The sequence below is a fragment of the Cibotium barometz genome, chromosome 11 (genome assembly GCF_041138505.1).
Source record: "Cibotium barometz isolate CiBa-2024 chromosome 11, ASM4113850v1, whole genome shotgun sequence".
NCBI classification, from domain to species: domain Eukaryota; kingdom Viridiplantae; phylum Streptophyta; class Polypodiopsida; order Cyatheales; family Cibotiaceae; genus Cibotium; species Cibotium barometz.
This window is the reverse complement of record NC_141056.1, coordinates 50,106,259-50,132,529: the sequence shown is the minus strand read 5'-3', so window position 1 is coordinate 50,132,529 and position 26,271 is coordinate 50,106,259. Positions and strand designations below refer to the sequence as shown.

General features: G+C 46.2%; 1 protein-coding gene across 1 annotated transcript in view; it reads left to right on the top strand.

Annotated features, from left to right (window-relative positions):
• LOC147634290 (Sugar isomerase (SIS) family protein) overlaps positions 1–26,271 on the top strand; it is a 97,543-nt gene that overhangs the window by 54,695 nt on the left and 16,577 nt on the right. The window contains exons 14-15 of the mRNA XM_086805421.1: positions 3,181–3,237; positions 3,339–3,392. Coding sequence (XP_086661547.1) covers positions 3,181–3,237; positions 3,339–3,392 — 111 coding nt within the window. The remainder of the gene's footprint in view (positions 1–3,180; positions 3,238–3,338; positions 3,393–26,271) is intronic.

Genomic DNA, 26,271 nt, shown 5'->3' with positions numbered 1-26,271 from the left:
ATCTGGTTCTCAGAACCCATGGAGCATTGTATTCTTTAAATACTCCCAATAAATATATCATATATTGAGGGGGGGGTCGGCCCGTTCCGGCCCCAGTGCTGGTGTCCATCTTTCCATTTCTGTTCATTTAAATTTCAAGTTGTTTTAAGTTGTCCATTTCATATCTGTGGTTTTAAAGTTGTGCTATTAAACGTGTAGGTGTCCAACTGAGTCTTTCCCACTTGACGGGATCGGTTTCAGCTGGTGATTTTGATACCAGACATTCCACTAGTGGGAATTGTTTCTTCCTTGGCGCTTCATGCATTTCTTGGCTAAGCAAGAAACAGACCACGGTGGCCACTTCATCTTGTGAGGCAGAGTACAGAGCAGCCTACACTACTACTGTTGAGTGTGTTTGGCTGCGTCGTCCTATGACTGATATGGATATTTGAGTGGAGGAGCCTACACCTATCTATACTGATAGTCAGAGTGCCATTGCTGTGGCCAGGAATCCTGTGTTTCATGCTCGCACGAAACACATTGAGATTCACTATCATTTTGTTCGGGAGAGACTCCAGGCAGGAGATATCAGTCTGATCTACTGTCCTACAGATCAGAATGTGGCAGACATCTTCACCAAGGCATTACCACGTCCGAAATTTGAAGCATTCCGCAATGCTTTGAATTTGTTCCCTTTTGGTGGATGATGTACAATGATCACATATCACTCCAGGGGGGTTTGTTGGGTTTTATGCTGTGTATGCACCCAGAGGAGTGCTAGTGATCATCAGTAGGTTACTGGGGCACTTTTTACTTCAGTTAGTGGAGGTTTTTTCCCCCAGTTTAGTTCATTTTCACTTATATGCAGTTTATAAGTGTTTTGGTCCACCCGGCACATTTATGGCCGGTCATGTGAACACTTATCCTTTAGGGGTCACTATCATGTGGCTTGTACTTCACATTTTTCTATCATTGAGATATCTACAGCAGTCGTGTTCACTCCCTGCTTGTTTTCCATGCCTGTTTTCTTTCTGTAAACCCTAACCCTAACCCTGTTTAGTCTTCAAGATCCACCATGATGTAACTTTTGGTCTCATAGGTCATTATGACCTTTTGAAGACGTTAATATAACATTTCATTTCATTTCATTTCTCTCTCATTTCTGTGTGAGCTTCTTCTTCTTGCACCTAACCCTAATGTGCAGGCTTCTGTGTGTGAGTGTGTGAGTCCAACACCAACAGAAACTTGCCTAGACAATGAAGAAATACCCACAACCTGAGGGCGTTGCCGGAGGAACAAGGACGGGCTAGAGATGGCGGAGAAGAGAGGAAAGGGAGGGGCGGAGAGCGTAGAAAGGAAAAGAAAAAAGAAAGAAGAAGAAGAAGAAGAAGAAGAAGAAGAAGAAGAAAGAAAAAAGAAGAAGAAAAGGAAAAGAAAAAAGGAAGAAAAAAAAAGGAAAAAGAGAAAAGAAAAAGAAAAAGGAAAAAGGAAGAAGAAGAGAAAAGAAAAAGAAACAGAAAGAAAGAAAAAAAAGGAGGAAGAAGAGAAAAGAAAAAGAAAAAGAAAGAAAGAAAGAAAAAAGAAGAAAAAGAAAAGAAAAAAGGAAGAAAGAAAAAAGAAAATAAAAAAAGAGAAGAAAGAAAAAAAAAGAACAGAAAAGAAAAAAGAAAAAGAAGGCGGCGAAGGGAAAGGGGCGGAAAAAGAAAAAGCTAAGGGAGAGGGGGCGGTGGGGAGGGTTCGCGCACACGGAGAGGGGGAGGGAAGGGCAAGCAAGCGTAAACGGAGGCTACGAAGGGGGGCGGAAAAGAATAGGGTCGGCGCTGAGAGGGGGAGGGACAGCTTCGAAGAAGGAAGGGGGGGCAAGAGCAGCAGGTGGGGGGGGGGGGGGGGGGGGGGGGGGGGGGGGGCGAGGCACAGGTAGAACCATAGGGGGGGGGCGGGGGGGAGGGGGGAGGGGGAAGAGCAGGTCGCACTACGTGCTATCTTCAGGTTCTCTATTTACAACTCCCATGGGGTCGAACATTACTATCTAGACATCTGGTACTTGCCCATAGAATTTACTCTCAAAACTCTGAATGTACTTGTGCACTGTTGCTTTTGCTAAGGATGACGATTGATAGTCATTTGATCCGACACTCCTTGCTATAGTGATCAAACTCACAGAAGCTCAGCTCATCCATCCCCTTGTTTCTTTAGTGTAGTGTATATTTTATTTCTGACCCATGGAAAGCCATCTTCTAAACTTTCTTAAAACCTGTCATAGGAAGTAGAAAGCTGAACTTCGCCTTTGGTGGGGATGTTGCTTGCCCATTACTTAAGCTGCATAGATGTTGGATATTTTCTTATGTTAGATGCCATATGGTCTTGTTAAAACATTGCTAAGGTCCAAGCCATTGGCCAACCCTGTTCAGACATTTGCATCCCAACTTTTCAATCGACTCTTTCTAGCACCGTTGACAACAATGTTGGAAAGCATTGGTTGGCAAGTCAGGAAAGGCCACATTGGGTAGAATGTCTTATCACTTTACGCTTGGCCTTATGTTATTAATGTCCTACCTAGTTGTCAATGAAAAGATTGTGAGTGCCGTCATAAATGCAGCTCTGGCTTTGCATTGTAGTATGTTTTCAGCCAACTCTTCTTCATACTGTAACCTTGCACATTCATCACCTTGATCCTGCTCAACTCCTTGTGCTCCACAAATGAGCCCTCTGAAATGGCATAATGACTTAGCATTGGGATTGGTTTTGTTTTCATTTTTGGCTGTTTTCAAAAGGCTTTGGAGGTTGCTGTTTCCATTCTGTTGGGGCATTTCGACAACTATGAATGACATTAGGTTCTTGTAAAGATTGGGCACATTGTGACAATCTCCCGGCCTTCACTAGACAAAAAGAGAGAATGCTTGTTCCTTGGAGTCATTACTGGGATTCGCTGTGGACCATTACTCCCTTGCTTCAGGGAGTTGTGTGGATACTTGGGCATTGACAACTTACAGGATTAGTATGCTGTCATGTATGCTCTTTCTTGCATCTCTTTAATGGCCAAGAAAAGGTCAGGTTTAAACACTTCTAGAAGAAGTTTAAAAGTAGGATCCCCTTTACTTCCCTCTTTATCGTTCCTTTTCTTTATAGAATCAAAGTTTTACATTGTTGCTTTTTCTTTTATCTAGTATGTAAAGAGTAACCTGAGCTTTACTTTTGCAGGTACTATTGGGCCTCTTTAGTGTTTGGAATGTTTCTTTTCTAGGACACCCAGCCCGGGTACGACACTTTTTTAACTGCATGATTTGGACTAGTTTGAACTAGCTTCCTCCAGTGTGAATTTTTCCATTGTTCTTTTAATCTTGTGATTTTTTTGGCAGGCAATTTTACCATATTGTCAAGCTTTGGAAAAATTAGCTCCACACATTCAACAGGCACGTGCCTTTCCTTTAAGCATTGATTTCATGGATTTTGTTGGAGGGGGTGAGTGGAAGATCATGTGTATTGCAAGCTTTTTTCAAAAGGACCTGTTTTCAGACAGCATTCTTCGTAGTTGTGCCCATTCACATTAAGCATAAGCATACTGCTCCTTAAAGCTTTGAACACACAACTTAATATTACAACCATGTTGATGGAAAGTATTTTTATTCTATATGAGGGGAAATCAGGAGAAATTCTTTTCAGCCTTGTGGGTAGCTTGAATTCTCTTTCAGTGCCGTTGAAAGGTTCAAGATATCCTCTCTGAGGGGGAGTGTGGTGTTTTCAATGTTCTTTGGCACCTGGTGCTTCAATATGCCAAGGTGTATTAATTTCTACTTTTTGTTTAGAAGCTCACAAGAGATTGTGGCTCCCTACTTTTTGTTTAGAACCTCACAAGAGATTATGAACTGAGTCTTTGTGGAACGAATCAGCTTATGTTTCCAACTCCTATATTGTGGAGTGGATGAATTGGTGCTTATTCAAAGCACCAGCCTGCATCCTCATAAGTTGTATGGCCCCAAGTTTTGAAGCTTGACCAACTAGATGAAACTGTGACATCCGTCTAAAAGACTTACCAGGCTGTTGAACAACTGTTCACAATGCAATAAAAACTGTATCCGTACTCTCCACGCTTTTATTCAATAGTCGTGGGAAACTGGGAATGGAAATTTTTTGAGGGAGGCGAAACAGAAACAGAAACACCACGTCGGCAGGGCAGGCCTGAGGGGTGGGGGGGGATCACTTAACGATGAAGTTATGAACACAGACATGTCATCAAACCAAACTCAAATTTAACATTCCAGAGAAACAAAAAGAGACTAGAGCGCAGAGTCTATGCTCTAAAATCTAGGAAGTAGATTCTACATCTTTCCGGTCAAGACTGGACATTTCCTCTTCCACAAAGTTTTCAGACTCATCATGATCACTTGGAACATCATCTTGAGCCTTATTAGGCTCGCTCTCATCATTGTCTGCCTCAGCCATTGCCTCTTGAACAGAACCGGCATCTTCATAAAGCCAATGTAAAATCTCGTGCATACTCTTGTTTCATCTTTGTTAGCAAACACAAGTTTGCATCCACAAAGATGAGATCATCGGTTTTCTGGGCTCCAAGCCGGTTCCTCTTCTTCGTGTGGATGTGGCTTTGGTGCTCCAAAATCACTCCAATGCTGAGGAAGAGCAAACGTGGCTTAATATTTGAATGGCCAAGTTATGGAGCTTGGGAGAATCACCACACTGAACCTGAAATTTGGAAAACCACAAAATGCTATATTTGATGTTCATTGTTCATAGCAAGAGATTTGCAATGTGTATCACAGCATTGTGTGAGAAAATTTAAAAAGCCTTAAGGTTACCCGTCATGTTGGAGCATCGCTCCATCTAGACATGCCTTCCTTGCCTCCAGAGCTTGCAAATTGGTCCTTCACTACTCGACGTTGTTTAGGAGAGGTGATCAATTTCTGAAGTGTGGAGCTCCAACCTTGAACTACCTTGTCATCTGCTTGTTGTTGCCTTCCTTTGTGGTTGAAACTCAGGTCTAAAATATTTGTTATACTTTGGAGTGGAGAATAGTACTGGTTCCATCTACATCTCTAGTTCTTGTAGTCATTGTATGGATGTTCTCAATCATCGGATCCATTGTCTCGTGAATCTTGCCCATGTAAGGTACATCTCCATCCACCAAGTGCAACAGATTAACAATAGGCAAGCAAACAAAAAGTAGATGCCTCACTTAAGGCCGATACTCATCATGTATGATAGTGGTGAAGCACAACTGACCTAATGCTACCTTTGAAGTACACGAAGATTCCCACTCAGGGATTGTTTCCATTTTCTTCAATGGAGGTCTCATGCCGCTGAGACTGCGATGCATAAGGAAGTTATAAGCAAAGCATTCGAAAAGCTCCCTCTTGGCAAACTTTTGATACGATGCTAAGGAGTAGTGATGACGTGTAATGAATCTGATGATCTCCTTGTTGGTATCCACAGGATCTGGAGCTCAAGCTATGGAGGGTGGAAGATTTCCATGATGTGAGTGTAGGAGAGATGAGGCTCAAGGAGAGAGAGGAAGCTCAATCCATGGAAATGGTGAAGAGAAAGAAAGAAAGAAAGAAAGAAAGATTTTATTAACGTCTTCCAAAAGGCCGAACTCGGCCTATGAGACAAATCGGAGTACATGTATGGGGTATCCTCTGTCATCCCAACAAAATGAAAAAGTACTGAATAAAAAAGCTGAATCTGGGTGTGCAGGGGATGGAGCTCTATTACTAGGAGAATGCAAAGCTATATGCATGGAGTATACAATCATGATATGCAACCTAGCTAGCTCCATCCTGTACCATACTGGGGGTATAAAATGGTATACATCAGTGAAGGGGGTGTCCACAGCTCCCTGAAGAACATGCCTGGGTGTGCTCTGAAGCGAGCCAGTCGCTCCGCACCCTCTCTGTGAAACTGAGCTCTGATCTCTGTCATCTCTCTCTGGTATAGGCGTGGTGTCCGAAAGCCAGGTGTCCTCTGTCTCCTGCGGGCTCTAAGTGTCTTTGCTCTCTGGAGAGTAATTCCCTGCCGTGTAGGGGCTGGGAGGGGTATGGATCTCTGAAAAAATGTAGTAATCTGTGTCTGTCGCCCCCCCTCTGGAGCTGTCTGAGCCTGTAATAATGTCTCTCTGTGGCGCTGTATGTCTAGAATGTATCTCCCCAGTATGCGCTGGTCTGCTGCCTCAAAGATCTGGCGTAGGGAATGTGGCTCTCTGAATAAAATGGGATATCTCTCTCTGATGGCTGTATATGCTCTGCATCTGCATACATAATGCTCCTCACTCTCCACCTCCTCTCTGCACAATCTGCATACCCTCTCCTCTCGGGGGATCCGTGCTGCTCTGCCAGTCTCAATCTCCAATCGGTGTGATGAAACTCTGAGCTGACCAATAGCCACTCGGGAGCCGTGTGGTAAAAAGCCCTCCATGTATCTAGGCCTCTCTATAAATCCATCATCAATGATACTCATGAAGTGATCTCTGTAGTATAGCATCTTCGGTGGAAGAGGCTGTGTAGGCGATATCCATGTCTCTCGTGTATAGAGCTGCCATAGATCCTGTCTCAATACTCTGTTCCTCTCACTATGAGAGAGACGGATATGTGGTGCATCCCTGTCATACTGGAATGGTGGTAGATGATCCATGTCTAGGCCATGCTGTGAGAACCAATGTGTGACCTGTGCATACCATGATCCTCTGTCTCCTGCCTCAGCCAACTGTCTAGATGCCTGAAAAGCTCTGTATGATAATCTGTCCTGTGGCATCTCTCTGAATCTGTCTAGCAGGCATATAGTCTGAAATATGGCCTCTACCATCATAGGAGGCGCAGCAAACTCTGCTCGGATAATGTCATGAGGTACTGACGGTTTGCTGCGTATCATGCGTGCCATCATGAGGGCCTGTGGTCTCTCTATCTGTGTCCACCAATGGGTAGCAAGGCCTGGCGCCCATACTGCTGCTCCATACATCAATGCTGGTGTGACTAATGTGTCAAATAGCCACCCCTTCGTCCGGGGCTCCTGAAAATGCGCCTGGTGGCACTGTCTCTCTAGCATAGCCAATGCTGCATATCCCCGTGTCAATCTAGCTCTGGCTGCTGAACCCATGGTAAAGCGTGTGGCTGCTGCAGAGAAGGTAACCCCTAGGTACACGTATGATGTCACCACCTCCACCTGGCATCCTGCGAGAGTGAATGTCAGCTGACTCCTGCCCTGTCTCGATGTATGAAAGACCATAACCTTGGTTTTCCCAAGGTTCACAGTAAGACCCCTCTGTGTGCAGAAATCATGGAGTGCATGTAGATGCTGTTGTAGACCACCTGGGGACTCAGACACTAATACAATATCATCAGCATAGAGCATAATATGTACTGAGGTACCTGCTAAATCAACTCCATCTCCGCCTCCCCGTGTAATGAAGTCAGCCACCTCATCAATGTATAACCCAAATAGCGTGGGGGAAAGTGGGCATCCTTGCTTCACACCAATGGTGCTAGCAATAGTCTCGGACATGCCTCCTGGACATCTGACTCGCCCAAAAACCTGCTCATATAATGCATAGATGCCCCATGTCATATCTGCTGGTATGCCAAGAGAGTGCAGGCGCTGAAAGAGCCTCTCTCGTGGTACTGTGTCAAATGCCTTGCGGAAATCCACAAAGCAGCAATAGAGCTTTCTCTTCCTCACTCTGGCCTGATCAATCATACATCTCAAAGTGAATACATGGTCAGTGGTAGAGAAAGCTCTCCTGAAGCCTGCCTGCCCTGATGAGCGTAAACCTGCTCGCTCAGCATATAAGCTAAGCTCCTGCTCCAGCACTGCACCATAGAGTTTGGCCAGCACGTGGCCAACCATAACCGTCCTGTAGTTGCTCGGATCGAGCATATCCCCTGTTTTGTGAATCGGCACAATGGTGTGCATCGTCCACTCCGCAGGCAAACCCTCTGCTAGTGCCCTGTTAAACAGGTGTGCAAGAAAAGGAGCTAAAGAATCTACTGCATATATGAGATGCTCACCCTGCAGGCCCATATGGTCGGCGGCCCGTCCATGCTGTAGGCGGCGGATAGCTTCCTGTACCATCGAGTGGGTAAAGAAGCTAGCTGTGGTAGGTCGAGGCTCCTGTGGCTGAGGTATAGGTGGCTGCTGTGGGGCATGGTATAGACCCTCTGCATATGTGTGCCATCATCCATGTCTGTGGGTCTGCAATAGGTGTCGGGGTCCGGGGCTCTTTGAAGTGCCGCCATGAGACAGGGCTATCTCTACTCCTGAAGAAATGAAAGATCTCTAGCTCCTGCATCTCTGCGAAGGCCCGCCTTTTGCGGCGAGTAAGTCTCCTCATCTCTCTCCTCGACTCCTGCTCTGTGATGGCTCCCAAGGCTCTCTGTATGCGGAGTCGTGAGTATAGGGCTCTGCACTCGTCATCATACCATCTGTTCTGGGGCATAGTCCCAGGTCTCGCAGGCTCTCCTGAGTGTACACGATGTGGGAAGCTCTGTAATGCAGCCCTGTGTAGGAGTGATGCGAGCTGGGCTGTAATGGTATCCATAGATGCCAGGGGATCCATGAGTAGGAGCCCATCCTCTACTCTGCCAATGTATATGTCTGCCATGTCATGTGTGAAGTAGATGGTAGTGTGTGGCGTCGGTATGTGGGGGGCTGGTGATACTGGTGATCCGGCTAGTGAAAATGCCAAGTATGTATGATCTGCCCCAATAGGACGAGGTGGAATGGAGAATGAGGTGACAAGCTGTGATGCCTCCAAAGACCCCATAATGTAGTCTACCACCGTGCCTCCGGTCCGTGTATGACCCCCATGTGGGAAGCATGTCAGTCCTCCTGATCCCGGCCACTGTAGCATCCCGTTATAAATAACGAGACGATGCCTGGCTCCCAACTCTAGTAAGTGGTCCCCATAATGTCCTCTGTCTGGTCCAGTGTCCTCTGATGCCCGACTAGCCCCTATCTCCTCTGGATCCACAGGGTGGAGGATCTCCATGTCATCATAGTCATACACCTCACACTGTCTGCTCTGTGTGTGGGCATTGAAGTCGCCCGTAAGAAATACTTCCCCTAGTGTAGAATAATGCATAATCTCCTCTGACAGACAAGTGTATGGCGAGGCTCCTATCTCCTCCTCCTGTGGCATGTCCTCTGTAATGACATAGGAGGATCCTGATGGAGAAAAGTAACATAGAGCTATGTATATAACCCTGTCCTGTGAGAGCTGTAAGCTGATCCACATGTATCTGGCCTCTGGATCCTGTGCTACCACTCTCAGTCTCCCCTGTAGCTCTCGTCTGAATAGGACTGCTACTCCCCCCGACCCTCTCGAGGTACCCTGGCGTGTGGTCCTCCTGTATGCTGACTCCCACTGGAATCCCTCTACTCGAGGTAGCCCTCTCTCTGGGCTCTGATGTGTCTCTGTCAGAAGTATGATGTCTGTCCCCACCATAACATGCTCCAGTCGTCCAGGCTGCACCCATAGTGAACCATTACAGTTCCATACTGCTATGTGTATCTCTGTCAGTGGCCTGGTCTGTGTCCCATAGGCCCCAAACCGCTAATCCATGGGCCGGCCATCAATGATGACCCGACCATCTCGATAGAAGGCCTTCTTGCCTTCTCTCCTCGCGTGTAAGACTCGTGGCATGCAAGTTCTCCTATGCTCAAGCTGCATCCTCGTGAGATCATCATCCAAGAAAATAGGAGCTCCCTCTAAACCCCGTAGTATAACCCTCTTCCTCATGAAGGTGACCCTCTCCGTCTCTCCTGCAAACTGTAGGATGAGGGCTCGCTTGCGTGTTGAGTCTTTCCCGGCTCTCCATGCTTTGGTGAAGGGGAGAGGGTGCTCTTCCTTGTAGCCGAGCTTCATGCATAGAAGCTGTCCAGATTTCTCGGGAGTGGAGTCGGGTGTCTCGGCTATACCTGTGACTCGAATGTTGAGGCGGCGGGCATGCCTCATCTTCTCCTCCTCAATGGTGGTGTGAATGATTTGGTTTTCTTCCCTTTGAGTTTCCTCTCTCACTTCTTTACGGATGTTCTTCTTCACCACCTCGACCTATCCTGATTGCTTGGCTTCGAGCTTTCCTTCCATGTCCTTTGTGATCTCCTTGGAGATCTCTTCTTTGATGGCCGTGAGAGTGTTGTCATTGATCTCCCCTTCTTCCTTCTCAGCATTCTTGATGGCTACCATTTCCATTTTCAATGCACTCACCTCCTCCTTGAGTGCCGTGTTCTCTTGTTCGAGGTTCGTGACCCGTGCTTCGAGAGCTATGATGTGCTTGTGTAGTTTGTTTTCCACCTCATTGAGGTTGGAATCGGATGTCTTCTTGTTCTCCTTGATTAATGCCTTCATTGCCATCTCGAGGGCCTCGAGTTTCTCTTGGAGACTCGGGGCCATTCCTCCAAATCACTCTGCAGTCCTTCCCACAGGCAGGGAGGAGAGAGAGAGAGAGAGTTATGTTTCTGCCTTGGGGGCCTGAGCAAGGGTGGGTGAGGAAAGGGCATAGGGGTGGCGGGCAGAGGGGCGAAAGGAAGGCTAACGCGAACTGTGGGGAAAGGGCGCAGAGTGGCGAAAGGAAGGCGAAATGGGCAGCGAACTGGCGGGCAGAGGGGCGAAATGACGCCTAACGCGAACTGTGGGGAAAGGGCGCAGAGTGGCGAAAGGAAGGCGAAAGGGAGCAGAGGGGAGAGAGAAAGAAAGAAAGAAAGATTTTATTAACGTCTTCCAAAAGACCGAACTCGGCCTATGAGACAAATCGGAGTACTTGTATGGGGTATCCTCTGTCATCCCAACAAAATGAAAAAGTACTGAATAAAAAAGCTGAATCTGGGTGTGCAGGGGATGGAGCTCTACTACTAGGAGAATGCAAAGCTATATGCATGGAGTATACAATCATGATATGCAACCTAGCTAGCTCCATCCTGTACCATACTGGGGGTATAAAATGGTATACATCAGTGAAGGGGGTGTCCACAGCTCCCTGAAGAACATGCCTGGGTGTGCTCTGAAGCGAGCCAGTCGCTCCGCACCCTCTCTGTGAAACTGAGCTCTGATCTCTGTCATCTCTCTCTGGTATAGGCGTGGTGTCCGAAAGCCAGGTGTCCTCTGTCTCCTGCGGGCTCTAAGTGTCTTTGCTCTCTGGAGAGTAATTCCCTGCCGTGTAGGGGCTGGGAGGGGTATGGATCTCTGAAAAAATGTAGTAATCTGTGTCTGTCGCCCCCCCTCTGGAGCTGTCTGAGCCTGTAATAATGTCTCTCTGTGGCGCTGTATGTCTAGAATGTATCTCCCCAGTATGCGCTGGTCTGCTGCCTCAAAGATCTGGCGTAGGGAATGTGGCTCTCTGAATAAAATGGGATATCTCTCTCTGATGGCTGTATATGCTCTGCATCTGCATACATAATGCTCCTCACTCTCCACCTCCTCTCTGCACAATCTGCATACCCTCTCCTCTCGGGGGATCCGTGCTGCTCTGCCAGTCTCAATCTCCAATCGGTGTGATGAAACTCTGAGCTGACCAATAGCCACTCGGGAGCCGTGTGGTAAAAAGCCCTCCATGTATCTAGGCCTCTCTATAAATCCATCATCAGTGATACTCATGAAGTGATCTCTGTAGTATAGCATCTTCGGTGGAAGAGGCTGTGTAGGCGATATCCATGTCTCTCGTGTATAGAGCTGCCATAGATCCTGTCTCAATACTCTGTTCCTCTCACTATGAGAGAGACGGATATGTGGTGCATCCCTGTCATACTGGAATGGTGGTAGATGATCCATGTCTAGGCCATGCTGTGAGAACCAATGTGTGACCTGTGCATACCATGATCCTCTGTCTCCTTCCTCAGCCAACTGTCTAGATGCCTGAAAAGCTCTGTATGATAATCTGTCCTGTGGCATCTCTCTGAATCTGTCTAGCAGGCATATAGTCTGAAATATGGCCTCTACCATCATAGGAGGCGCAGCAAACTCTGCTCGGATAATGTCATGAGGTAGTGACGGTTTGCTGCGTATCATCCGTGCCATCATGAGGGCCTGTGGTCTCTCTATCTGTCTCCACCAATGGGTAGCAAGGCCTGGCGCCCATACTGCTGCTCCATACATCAATGCCGGTGTGACTAATGTGTCAAATAGCCACCCCTTCGTCCGGGGCTCCTGAAAATGCGCCTGGTGGCACTGTCTCTCTAGCATAGCCAATGTTGCATATCCCCGTGTCAATCTAGCTCTGGCTGCTGAACCCATGGTGAAGCGTGTGGCTGTTGCACAAAAGGTAACCCCTAGGTACACGTATGATGTCACCACCTCCACCTGGCATCCTGCGAGAGTGAATGTCCGCTGACTCCTGCCCTGTCTCGATGTATGAAAGACCATAACCTTGGTTTTCCCAAGGTTCACAGTAAGACCCCTGTGTGTGCAGAAATCATCGAGTGCATGTAGATGTTGCTGTAGACCACCTGGGGACTCAGACACTAATACAATATCATCAGCATAGAGCATAATATGTACTGAGGTACCTGCTAAATCAACTCCATCTCCGCCTCCCCGTGTAATGAAGTCAGCCACCTCATCAATGTATAACCCAAATAGCGTGGGGGACAGTGGGCATCCTTGCTTCACACCAATGGTGCTAGCAATAGTCTCGGACATACCTCCTGGACATCTGACTCGCCCAAAAACCTGCTCATATAGCATGTGGGGGCGGAGTGAGAGAAGCGGGAGAACAGAGAGGGGGAGTTGGTGGAGGGTGGAGAGTCGACCAGCTGGGGGGCGCACAGCAATCGTGGAGTAGTCACACGGTGGGCAGCGAGCAGGAAGGGTGCGGCGGCTACACGGGAGGCGGAAGGGTCAGGCGAAGCGAAGGAGGGAGGCGGTGAAAGAACTGAAGGTAAGTATCTAGCCCCACAACACATCAGTAGGGGGCATCCGGAAGCAGCAACTAGGGAGAGTGGGAAGCTAATGCTACTAGTCAAAATGGGGTACATGAGTACATGGATACATAAATACATGAATATGGATACATAAATACATCCGGAAGCAGCAACTAGGGAGAGTGGGAAGCCAAAATGACCTGTGAGACCAAAAAGGTTACAACAATCGGTGGATCTGATACAATGTCTGTGTAAGAAAGCTAAAACAACTAAACAACTAACTAAAAATGAAACAACAACTATGAGGAAAAGTAAGGTACTAGGAGCTCCTAATGGATAGTATCAGGGAAGGAAAACTGGAGCAACAAAGGTAAGCATCATATACATCACTATCCAAAGATGTCTCTCATCGGTCGATGGCGGATATCCTCAATGTCCTCCATGGTGAGTACTCTGACTGGACGTCTCCCATGCCGTGCTAGTATGGTCCTGATCCTCTGTTCTAGTCTACAAAAGGCCAAAATGATCTATGAGACCAAAAGGTTACATCATGTCCATGAAATACATCATCATGGGCATAGTTGCAAAGAAACGCGTTTCATTCATTTTTTATGAAATGAAACTTTTCAAAAATGTTTCTTTCCCTACCACCTGTTATTAGTATAATTTGGGCGTTTTTTTATTCAAGAGGCTATTGTGATGAGGGCATTGAGGATGTTGAGGATTGAGTGTCTAGATTCCAGATTGAGGACTCCAGTCCCTACAGAGTTGCTTTACAGCCTTTACCATTGGAGAGTCATTCTATTCTCTTCTCTTTCTGGTTTCCTCCCACCCACCATCTTTTCTAGTCTTTCTAAAGGAGGTTGGGGCTCTTGGAGGTGATGGCTTTTGGAGATCTTGTGCTGTTACATGCTGTTGCTATTATTGCAGATTTTCTCTCTTCTCTTTCAAAGGAGGATAGTGGTTCTTCTATAGAGCAGGTGGATGAGATATCCTCACATATTCAGGAGGCATCTTCCACTATCTTGGAGCCTGTTCCTACTTCGACCTTGGCAAATTCAGCTATCACTGATCATCCTTTTGTTCCAGTAGTTGTTTCATTTCCTTCTTCTTCAAAGGAAGATTCTACTTTGGTCCCGATACTTGTTGCAGATGCAGAGGAAGTACCTCATTTTTCGGAGCCATCTATGGTTCCATCTCTTGAGGGCTTCTCTCTCCAGATTGATCCGGTGTTTTGTCTTCGATATCTTCTCGATCTTCTCGTGGCTTCTTCTCGGTATTCAGATGTACCACATCTTTGCGAGCTTTGTGCCTTTTATGAGGAGGGTGTTACTTCAGACTCTTTGGAGGATTTTTTGTAGCGTGCGGAAGTTGGTCCACCCATCTGGCGCTGAAGAGGAGGTGTTGGAAATTATTTCATCCCCAATGGACTTTCCCATGCACATTCATGCTTGTATTTGGCTCCATATGGAGCCTTGCATATGCATCTAGGCACTACATTTTTTTTTTTGCCTTTTTTTAGGCATCATTTCAGCATTTTTATGCATTGTCGGCCAATCCTCTGATTTTCTACTGGCCGACTAGCTCCTCTCCCACCTATATAAAGGTTGCTAGGCTTAGCCTCATTCTTAGATCTTGTTTCAGCTTCTGCAGTGATAGGCAGCACCTACGAGACTTCCCTCGTGCTGCTCCACGTCATGTACAACCTTTTCTGGTGATATTCAGCAGTGATCTTCTTTTCTCTTTTTATGCTTGTTGTCCACACACAGTGTTTCAGTTTTTGCAGTAGTTCTTTGTGGGTATCATTGCATAGTACCCATTCTTTTAGTGGGTGAATCTGCCCTCGTCACTTTGGTTTGGTGAGAGCTCTCTATATTGGTCCTCTGATGGCTACTGCTGATCTAGGCCGCAAAAGGGGCTCCCTGTGAGAATAATATTTTTCCTAGCCCTAAAAAGGGAATTTTCGAGGTATTTTTATGTTTTATTTGGGTTTTTTTTGTCTTGGCTGCTGGCCTACACCTTTTAGGCTGACCGACTAGCACCCCCCCTGAGTATATATAGCCTTGCCTATCATTCATCATCGGTGTACCACTTCATTGCTCATATCCGGTACCACTCTGTGCTACTACTGCTGCTTCTGCCGGGCTCTACACCACCATCTCCGCCTGACAGGACACCACCTCAGCGTTTGTCATCTGGCCATTACCCGGGACAGCAGCCCACTCTTTGCCACAGGCCACCATGGAACAGCAGCCCTCTCTACTATCATCAGCGTTTCACATCAGCATACATCAGCGCCTACATTAGCACTTCATTTGCGTTTTACATCAGTAGACATCAGGACTCACATCAGCGTTTACATCAGCCTGTCATCAGCGCGTACATTTGGGCTGACATCAATGTTTATCTTCAGCCTTACATCAGGTTTACATCAGGGCTCACATCAGTGCTTACATCAGCATATCATCTGCGTTTTACCACAGCCCATGGGACAGCAGCCCTCTCTGCTATACATAGAGCATTTCAGCGTTTTTGCCTCGGCTCTCACCATTGGGACAGCAGCCCACTCTCTGCTACATCATACCATCGGGACGGCAGCCCACTCTCTGCTTAGCTTCACCATCGACATCACATTAGGTACGCAGCACCCGTGTCACCAGAGCTTGCACCACTCAGGACGGCAGCCCTCTCTGCTCCTTACCATATCAGGTATGCAGCACCCGTGTCACCGGAGCTTGCACCACTCGGGACGGCAGCCCTCTCTGCTCTTTACCACCTCAGGTACGTAGCACCCGTGTCACCAGAGTTTGCACCACTTGGGACGGCAGCCCTCTCTGCTCCTCACCACCGTTCAGGTACATAACACCCTTGTCACCAGAGCCTGCACCCTTCAGGTACGCAGCACCCTTGTCACTAGAGCTTGCACCACCACTACACCACTCGGGACGGCAGCCCTCTCTGCTCTTCATCTACCACCTCAGGTACAGCAGCACCCTTGTCATCAGAGCCTTCATCACCTACTCTTCCGCTGCCATTACCACCTCGGAGTTCCTCTGCATCCACCGACGCGAGCCTTCGACACCGACCACCACACGGAGTGCTTTGCCTCACATCACCGCGAGCCTTCATCACCGACTGTGCTTCAGCTTCGACATCATCTCTGCTTCTGCACTGGTCTTTCTACTCAGAGTCACCTCACACCTATGGGCTCTTGTACATATTTGCACTCACCATTATATATATGTTCACTCACATATTTCATGCTGTGTGGTTTTGTTCTGATCTCTCGTACATCTGGTCCTTTCGTCCTTTTGCCCTCGCATGATATCAGAGCTATCGTGAGCAAAGGGATTGTAGACCTCGAGAGCACACAACATGGATTGTCTACCCGCACTCCCAGAGGACCAATTTCTCTCACTAGAAGTTGATTCTCCAAACTTTGATCTGGACCCCACAGGGAATGGGACTTCTTACTCAGTGGAGAGCCCCGTTCAAGATCTTACTTTGGGAGACGATCAACCCATGTACATCCACTCATCTTCACCACCTTCGCCATCACGATCGCCCTCTCTGACTTTATTAGATTTTGTTTCCAGAGGGGGATACATTCCTTCTACCAATGTGTCAGTGTGGGACCCTGGCCTCCATCATCTTCTCTCATTGTCTGTCATGGTCCCCTTTGTGGCTTGAGAGGGGGTGTGAGAGAACAATATTTTTCCCAGCTCTAAAAAGGAAATTTTTTGGGTATTTTTATGTTTTATTTGGGTTTTTCTTGTCTTGGTTGCTGGCCTACACCTTTTAGGCTGAACCCCCCCCCCTCCCCTCAGTATATATAGCCTTGCCTATCATTCATCATCGGTGTACCACTTCATTGCTCATATCCGGTACCACTCTCTGTCGCTGCTGCCGCTGCTGCTTCTGCCAGGCTCTACATCACCATCTCCGCGTGACAGGACAACACCTCAGTGTTTGTCATCCGGCCACTACCCGGGACAGCAGCCCACTCTTTGCTACAGGCCACCATGGGACATCAGCCCTCTCTGCTATCATCAGTGTTTGAGATCAGCATACATCAGTGCCTACATCAGCAGACATCAGCACTTACGTCAAGGCTTACATCAGCCTTGTCATCAGTGCTTGCATGTGGGCTGACATCAGCGTTTATCTTCAGCCTTACATCAGGCTTACATCAGTGCTTACATCAGGGCTCACATCAGTGCTTACATAAGCATATCATCTGCGTTTTACCACAGCTCATGGGACAGCAGCCCTCTCTACTATACATAGAGCATATCAGTGTTTTTGCCTCAGCTCTCACCATTGGGACATCAGCCCACTCTCTGCTACATCATACCATCTGGATGGCAGCCCACTCTCTGCTTAGCTTCACAGAGTAGTCAATGTCTCCCATGTAGCGTCCTCCTCAACACGATCCTTCCACTTGATCTTGTATTCCGTGATAAGCGTATTATGCAATCTTCTTTCATGAAATCCAAGAATCTTTTCAGGTTCGTGTGGAACAAATGTCATGTCCTCGACATATATGATTTCTTGAGGAGTAACTACCTAGTCTGTTCCACCCAGTACTTCCTTAAGTCTACTGACATGAAATACAAGATGAACTTTCACATGAGAAGGCAAATCCAATTCATATGCAACTGAACCAATCCGTCGTGTAATACGAAATGGTCCACAGTATCTAGGGGATAATTTCGGAGATCGACCTGTCCGTAACGTCTCGGAATCTTTCGGAACTCGCAAATACATCATCGTTCCTTTAGAGAATTCTCTGGGTGAACGATGTCTATTAGAATAAAATCTATCTTGGTCTTGAGCACTTCTAATAGATTCCTTCATAACTTGTAACATTTCTTGCATAGCTTGCAAAAAATTATGTGCTGCATCATGCTGAAGTCTTGAGAATCGCACTGTAACAGGTGATCTAGGTTGAAAACCATACATAAGCATGAAAGGACTAAAACCTGTACTCGTATGCTTAGTACTGTTGAGATATCGAGCTCGTCTAGTGAGGCGGTGGCCACTGATGACCCGCCTGGGGGATAGGCCCCACACTTACACCACTGGCATGGTTGGTGAGATCTTGGGTGATATGCGGCCAGTGGGATGACAGGCTGTATGACAGCCATTCTAGAGACTGGCATAGTTATAGCGCCAGCTCATTTAGTCGGGTTCACACTATAGAGAACCCGTGTATGTATTTGGTTGAGTACCTTTCATATTATGTGTACTCTTATTCTTGTATATGGTGTGTTGAGTGTTGAGTAGAGAAGAAGAAGATTTCAGCCTCTCACCTTGTGTGTTCTCTATTAGGGTTTTGTGAGTGTGTGTGTGTGCTTGCAAGAGCTCAAGCTCTCTTCCCCTCTGCATCTTTTCATGGTATCAGAGCCTGGTTCGTGCTAAGGGCTGAGCTGCAAGCAAGAGAACCACAGGAAGCGGTACGAGGGTAAGAGCTTCAACTACTCTTCCCTATTTGTGTTGGTGACTACACCCTTGTCGGGAGCTCTACGGGAAGCACCGGCAACGATCTCTGATTGAGGAGCTTTCTTCGCGGTAGTAAAGCTATAGGGCAAATATATATTGTCCTATCGGACACAAATTTTCGGACCAGAAACGCGTTTCGGGCGCGTCTGGACCTCCGTTTTTCAGAAAGTAGGCGATTTCGAGCACTGCGGGTAAGTCATCGATTCTGTGCAGAACTCTGTTTTAAGAACCGCAGGAAGACAGATTGACTGTGCAGACATTGTGGGTGCTGCAAAGAGGTCTACAGTTGCCATTGGGTGTATGTATGCACATTGAAGTCACTGGTTGTGACATTTGAGAGTACTACAGTACCGCTGTGCAGAAAATACAGCAGTTTGTGCAGAAAAACCAGAGTGCAGGTTCTGGTAAAATTGTGTGTTTGGCAAGATGTCAAATGATGGGATAACTCAGATTGTGGCTGAGAAGCTTGATAAGAATAACTTCCATGCTTGGAGGTTCAGGTTGACGAATTTCCTGATGGGAAAAGGCTATTGGGACTACATAGAAGGTGAGCATGAAGAGGCACCGGAGATACCGGATATAAATCCGACTGCTGCAGATGTGAAAGAGTTTAAAGACTGGAACCAAGGAGCTAGGAAGGTTATGTATTGGCTATCCATTAGTATACAGGACACCATGATTGGGCACATTCAGGATGCCAAGTCCCCCAAGGAGGCGTGGGACACCTTGGTAAAGCTCTATGAAACAAATACCAAGGCACGTAAGATACAGTTGAAGAATGAACTTCATACTGTGGAGAAAAAGAGCATGTCTGTGAATGACTATGCGCTGAAGATAAAGGGTATTGTGGAATCCCTTGCATCTATTGGTGTGTCAGTAGATGATGATGACAAGGTGGAAGTCTGTCTACGTGGTCTCGGACCACAATACAAGGCGTTCAAGACGTCCATTCAGACTCGGGAAAACATTCCTAACTTTACAGATTTGGTGTCTATGCTGATTATCGAAGAGAAGAGCTTAGGTAAAGACCAACAGTCTTCACAAAGCAAAAACAGTTCAGAGCAACAGGCCTTCTACACGAGTTCAGGAAGAGGACGAGGTAGAGGAGGCCGTGGACGCGGTCAAGGAGGTGGCCGAACAGGTAATCAGAATTATGGCCAGCAGCCAGCAGCAGCAACAACAACAGTCCCAGAATCAACAACAGCAACAACACGCAGGTGGAAGAGGCAAATTCAGAGACAGGGGGAGTCAAAGAGGCCGTGGAAATTGGCAAAGGCAATATAATGATGCACGTGAATGCTATTATTGTGGTAAGCCTGGACATGTGCAGGCAGAATGTTATAAGAAGCAGGCTGACATGCAAAATGGGAAAGTGCAGCAAAACAACTATGCATCCTCAAGCAGAAATAATGAGGATAATGAAAGGTTGTTTGTTATGCAGCATGTCATGAATGCCATGTCTGAAAATGTTGAAGCAGCACAAAAAGATAATGTATGGTATGTGGATTCAGGCGCTTCGAACCACATGACGAATCATGGGGAGTGGTTCAAGGAGATGAAAAACCCGGAAAGACCAGGTTTTGTGGAAACAGGGGATGACACTGCTCATCCAATTGCCCATGTTGGAGATGTGCCATTGTCTATGCAGGATGGCAAAGTGAAGTACCTTGCAGATGTACTTCATGTACCGAACATAACAAAGAATCTGGTTTCAGTTGGCCAGATGATTGAGCAGGGTTTGCAGGTTCGGTTTAACCCTGATGGGTGTTATGTTGAAGATTTTCAAGACAAGTGCAGGTTGGTTGCAAAAGGCAACAGAGTGGGCAGAATGTTTACGTTGAATGTAGACATGCCTGAAATGAGTGATGCGATGTTTGCAAATGGTTCAGGAATTGTTGCAGACACAGACATTTGGCATAAAAGGATTGGACATGTAAATGTGCAGAGATTGAAGTCTATGCAGACAAAAGGAATTGTGACAGGACTGCCAAAATTTAAAGTGGAAGGTATGCAGAAAATATGTGAAGCATGCCAATTTGGGAAGCAAACAAAGCATGTGTTTCCACGTAACAGATATGTGAGCAGAAATGCACTAGATGTTGTGCATTCAGATGTATGGGATCCTACGAAGACCATATCTATGGGAGGTTGCAGGTATTATGTGACTTTCATTGATGACCACACAAGGAAAGTGTGGGTATATTTCATGAAGGAGAAGAGTGAGGTGTTCACTCACTTTCAGAATTTCAGAGTTTTGGTTGAAAAGCAAACAGGGAAATCTGTAAAGTGCCTAAGGTCAGATGGAGGGGGAGAGTACTTCTCCAATGAGTTCTCTGAATTTTTGAAGAATGGTATTCAGAGACAGTTCACATGCAGATACACTCCGCAGCAAAATGGAGTTGCTGAGCGGAAAAACAGGCACATTGCTGAGATCATGGTTAGTTAGTACGAAAGGTACGGTACGGTACGGTACGATAAAATACGGTACTAATTGGTACCTTAAAATTTTTTGAGGTACGGTACGATATTAGTACGTTTTTTTTTTTAATACTTCCTAAACTTAAAAATTGTAGACAAGAAGTTACAAAATAGTAGAACCATGAACATAATGTCATCATGCCATTAGAGTACAAAATTGCTACAAAAGGATAGGCCAAAAACTCATGGCATGGGCGACCGCCAAGTTCCAACATGCGTACATACATGATACTACATACTACAATACATCATCGATGGGCTAGAAGGAGATAGATGCCCAATGCCTAGAGAGCTATAACATATCAAAAGTCTACATCATCACCAACATCTGCATGATCATCAACATGATCACTACTAGAGTGTCCATCAAGAGAGTTCTCTGAAGAGGACTCTTCGAAGGTGGACGAGACACTCTGAGGATCATTCTCGCTAAGTAGGTTGCCATCATCATCAAACAAGGGCTCTCTAGGCAGTGGGGTATCATCATGAGGGGGCAATGGAATATCATCATGAAGGCGGGGATTGGAGCTCGAGGATCCCCGCCTCACATACGTGCGAAGGCCACCCTTTGCCGATGCCGAAGGCGGAGGCCTATGAACTCCAGTCTCCAACTGCTCGGGCCCCCGTCCATGCTGACTCCTGGTGCTGCGAGTATCTGCTGCTGCCACAAGCTCACTATAGAGCTCCATGAAGATTGCCTCGTCCTCCTCATCAGGCAATATGATCGCTTGCCTAATATGGCAATGGCAAGTGCACACGCTGACAAACAGCTCCCTATAGGCTGCAAATGGCGATGAATGGCTCTCTAGAAGACTGAAATTGCTCCACGCAACAACAACAACAACAACAACAACGACGACGACGACACACAAAAAAAAAAAAATCGTACGGTATCGTACAAATCCGTACGGTACCGTACCGTACAGCAAGTACGTACGATTTCAGTCGTACGACGTACGGAACTAAGCCTGGCTGAGATTGCGCGAGCATTGATGGAAGAGAAGAATATGCCGCATTGCTATTGGGCTGAGGCTGTTTCTACAGCAGTATACATCATGAACAGGACTCCAACTGCAGCCATACATGATGTAACTCCAGAGGAGAGGTTTACTGGCAGAAAACCAGATTTGTCTCATCTGAAAGTCTTTGGATGCATTGCATATGTGCATGTGCCAGATTAGCTGAGAACTAAGCTGGACCCAAAAGCTAAAAAATGTGTGTTTATTGAATATTCCCTTGAGCAAAAGGGATACAGGTGTTATAACCCTGTTACACGTGAGTTGAGGGTAAGCAGGGATGTTGTTTTTGATGAGATGAGCAGTTGGTATGTTGCTGAAAAAGAAGCTGTTGGGGTTGATGTGAGTGGAAGTGTGGTTACACAGAATGCAGGTCAGCAATCACAGTCTTTGAGTGGACCAGGAGAGTCCTCATCTACTAGTGGGTCTGTCGATAGACCATGGAGTGCCAGGCTGCGTCATAATACCAGTCCTGCAAATGTGATTAGTACATCACGTAAAGGAAAAGAGAAAGTGGTTGAGCCCCTTGGTATGCCTGACATTTCTGCAGGGCATTCTCATGTTGATGGAGAGTCTAGTGGCTCAGATATGAGCCTTGATGAGGAGCTTGGGATCCCAGCTATGAGAACACTTGGTGTAAAGAAGGCTATGGAAGCCATGAATGAAAAGCTCAGGGAGAGTGAAGAACCCTGTGCAGAGATTTACATATGATGGTTATGTGGCACATCACTATGCATATATGGCAAAGGTTGTGCAGGTTGTAGAGCCCACATGCATTGATGAGGCTGTTGGAAATGTGTGTTGGGAGAAAGCTATGGATGAGGAGATGGATGCACTATATGGAAATGAAACTTGGGATTTAGTGCAATTGCCTGAAGGCAAGAAAGCCATTGGATGCAAGTGGGTGTACAAAGTTAAACATAACAGTGATGGAAGCATAAACAGGTACAAGGCTAGATTGGTAGCCAAAGGATATGCGCAGACATATGGGATTGATTATGAGGAAACTTTCAGCCCAGTTGCCAAGATGGCAACGGTGAGAGTTGTGATAGCAGTGGCTGCGTCAAAGCAATGGTCTTTACATCAGATGGATGTAAAGAATGCATTCTTGCATGGGGATTTGCAAGAAGAGGTGTATATGTTGCAGCCACCTGGTTATGAGGATGTGGGTCACCCCGAGCATGTTTGCAGGTTGAAGAAAGCCTTGTATGGCTTAAAGCAAGCACCAAGAGCATGGTCTGACAAGATTTCTGAATATCTTGTCACTATTGGCTTTCATGTAGCCAATGCAGATTTCTCGCTGTATGTGAGACATGGTGATAGAGGAGTTGTGCTTGTTGTCATCTATGTAGATGACTTAATCATTACGGGGGACCATGATGCAGAGATCTTTGATGTAAAGATCTTGCTAAGACAGAAGTTTGAGATGAAGGATCTGGGGGAGCTCAAATATTTCTTGGGCATTGAGGTGATTAGGTCACCACATGGTATTGGATTACTGCAGAGACAGTATGGCTTGGACATGTTGTCCAAGTATGGTATGACAGGCTGTAAGCCTATTTCCGTGCCATTGGATCAGAATGGCAAGTTGAGTGCAGATTCAAGAGAGATCTTGGAGGATCCTACTATGTACAGACGCATAGTAGGAAGTTTGATCTACATGACGATCACCAGACCAGATTTGAGCTATGCTGTTGGGTTGGTGAGTCAGTTTATGCAGATTCCACGGAAACCGCATTTGGATGCAGTGAGACGCATACTGAGGTATGTGAGGTCTACTTTGCATTGTGAACTATTCTATGAGACTGGGACAGAGATAAGTGTACATGGGTACACAGATGCTGATTGGGCTGGTAGTATCTCAGATCGAAGATCTACCAGTGGCTTCATGTTTTCTTTGGGGAGTGCTGCTGTGACTTGGAGCAGCAAGAAGCAGCCTACGGTTGCTCTATCGAGTACAGAGGCCGAGTACAGAGGAGCTGCTATGGCAGCATGTGAGGTAGCTTGGTTGAGAAAGCTACTTGCAGATTTGGGTCTATCAGTGGATAGACAAGTTGTCATTTTCTGTGACAACATTAGCAGTATACAGTTGGCCAGGAACCCAGTCTTTCATGCTCGTACGAAGCACATAGAGGTCCACTACCACTTCGTCAGAGAGAAGGTCTTGGCAGGAGATCTTGACCTTGTTTATGTCAGCACAGAGGATCAGGTAGCTGACATCTTCACCAAAGCATTGGGTGCAGAGAAGCTCCGCAGATTCAGGGCTTCGCTTGGTGTACATGAGATGGAGTTGAGCTCGAGGGGGAGTGTTGAGATATCGAGCTCGTCTAGTGAGGCGGTGGCCACTGATGACCCGCCTGGGGGATAGGCCCCACACTTACACCACTGGCATGGTTGGTGAGATCTTGGGTGATATGCGGCCAGTGGGATGACAGGCTGTGTGACAGCCATTCTAGAGACTGGCATAGTTATAGCGCCAGCTCATTTAGTCGGGTTCACACTATAGAGAACCCGTGTATGTATTTGGTTGAGTACCTTTCATATTATGTGTACTCTTATTCTTGTATATGGTGTGTTGAGTGTTGAGTAGAGAAGAAGAAGATTTCAGCCTCTCACCTTGTGTGTTCTCTATTAGGGTTTTGTGAGTGTGTGTGTGTGTGCTTGCAAGTGCTCAAGCTCTCTTCCCCCCTGCATCTTTTCAAGTACTGTTATCTGCAAATTCTAACATAGGAAGATAATCCTCCCATGAACTCTGTCTTTTGGATACATATGCTCGAAGCATATCCTCCAAAATTTGATTCACTCTTTCAGTCTGGCCATCAGATTGAGGATGATCCGAGGAACTCAAATTCAAAGTTATTTCCAACTTCTCAAAAACAAGATTCAAAAAATCACTCGTAAACTTAGAGTCCCTATCAGTGACTATGTCTTGTGGTAACCCGTACAGTCTAAACAATTGCTCGATAAACTGCCTTGCTAATTGCGTAGCTGTAATGGTCTTCCGGGTCGGTAAAAATCTAGTCATTTTTGTCAAGCGATCTACCACAACGCAAATAGAATCGTGGCCTTGATGTATTCTTGGCAATCCGGTAATAAAATCCATGGAAATACTTTCCCATCTATTACCTGGGATTTGCAAAGGATGCAACAACCCAGCCTGTCTAAAGCGTTCAGCTTTATTTGCTTGACAAACTTGACACTTGAGAACATAATCTTCAACATACCCTTTCATCTTTGGCCAATAAAAAGTGTGTTTCTCTAACAATAATGTCATGTGTACCCCAGGGTGTTCAGCAAAAGGGGCGTTGTGACACTCCTTAAGAATCTTGGACCTAATGTCCGGGCTCTGTGGTACACAAATTCTGTCATTACGGAATAGTAAACCATTCCGAATCATCCACTGGCCTCCTGCAGCCTGAATGGTAGGCTGCTCAGTCATCGAGTCTTGGTCAATCAATGAGCTCCCGTCCTGGATCTTCTGCCAATGACTGAAATAAGTCAGTAGAAATCTCGGTGAACGACAAAGTATTCACCTCTCTAATTCGACTAAGCGCATCTGCAACACTATTCATGGACCCTTTTCTATAACGAATCTCAAAATCAAAATCTTGCATTAATTCAGCCCATTGAGCTTTCCTTCCTCTCAAATCATCCGCATCACACACATACTTGATTGACTGATAATCAGTCAATACCAGAAACTTGGAGCCATATAAATAATGTCTCCAAACCTTGAGAGCGTGAATCACAGCATAAAGCTCCTTCTCAAGGGTTGGCCAACGAGATTGAGTGCCGTCCAGCTTTTTACTTTCAAAAGCAACAGGTCTACCATCTTGAAATAGAGCAACCCCGATGGCATAGTCACTAGCATCAGTTTCAAGAACATAAGACCGACTAGGATCGGGTAATGCTAAGATAGGTGCTTCCTTGACTTTATCTTTCAAAAGTCTGAAGGCCATATCCAGATCGTTATTCCAAGTGATAGGCTGATTTGACTTACGTCCACGACCTTTCAACAAGCCGGTCATCGGTAGTGTGAGCTGAGAGTACTCCGGCACAGATTTCCGAAGAAAAACAACAAAACCGAGAAAAGAACAAAGTTGTTTTACTATTCGCGGTATAGGCCAGGTCAGAACCTTCTGAATTTGGTCATAGTCAATGCTCAATCCATCTCTAGTGATTTTGTGTCCCAAGTAAATGATGTCTATCATGAAAAACTCACATTTACTTATTTTAGCATATAGTCGATTCTGTCTTAAAATAGTTAAGACAATCATGAGGTGTCTAACGTGATCCTCAAGAGTACGACTATATATCAAAATATCATCCAAGAACACAACCAGAAATTTTCCCAAATGTTCACGAAAAAGATCGTTCATCATCTGCTGAAAAGTGACTGGAGCATTGGTTAACCCAAAAGGTAATACGAGAAACTCGT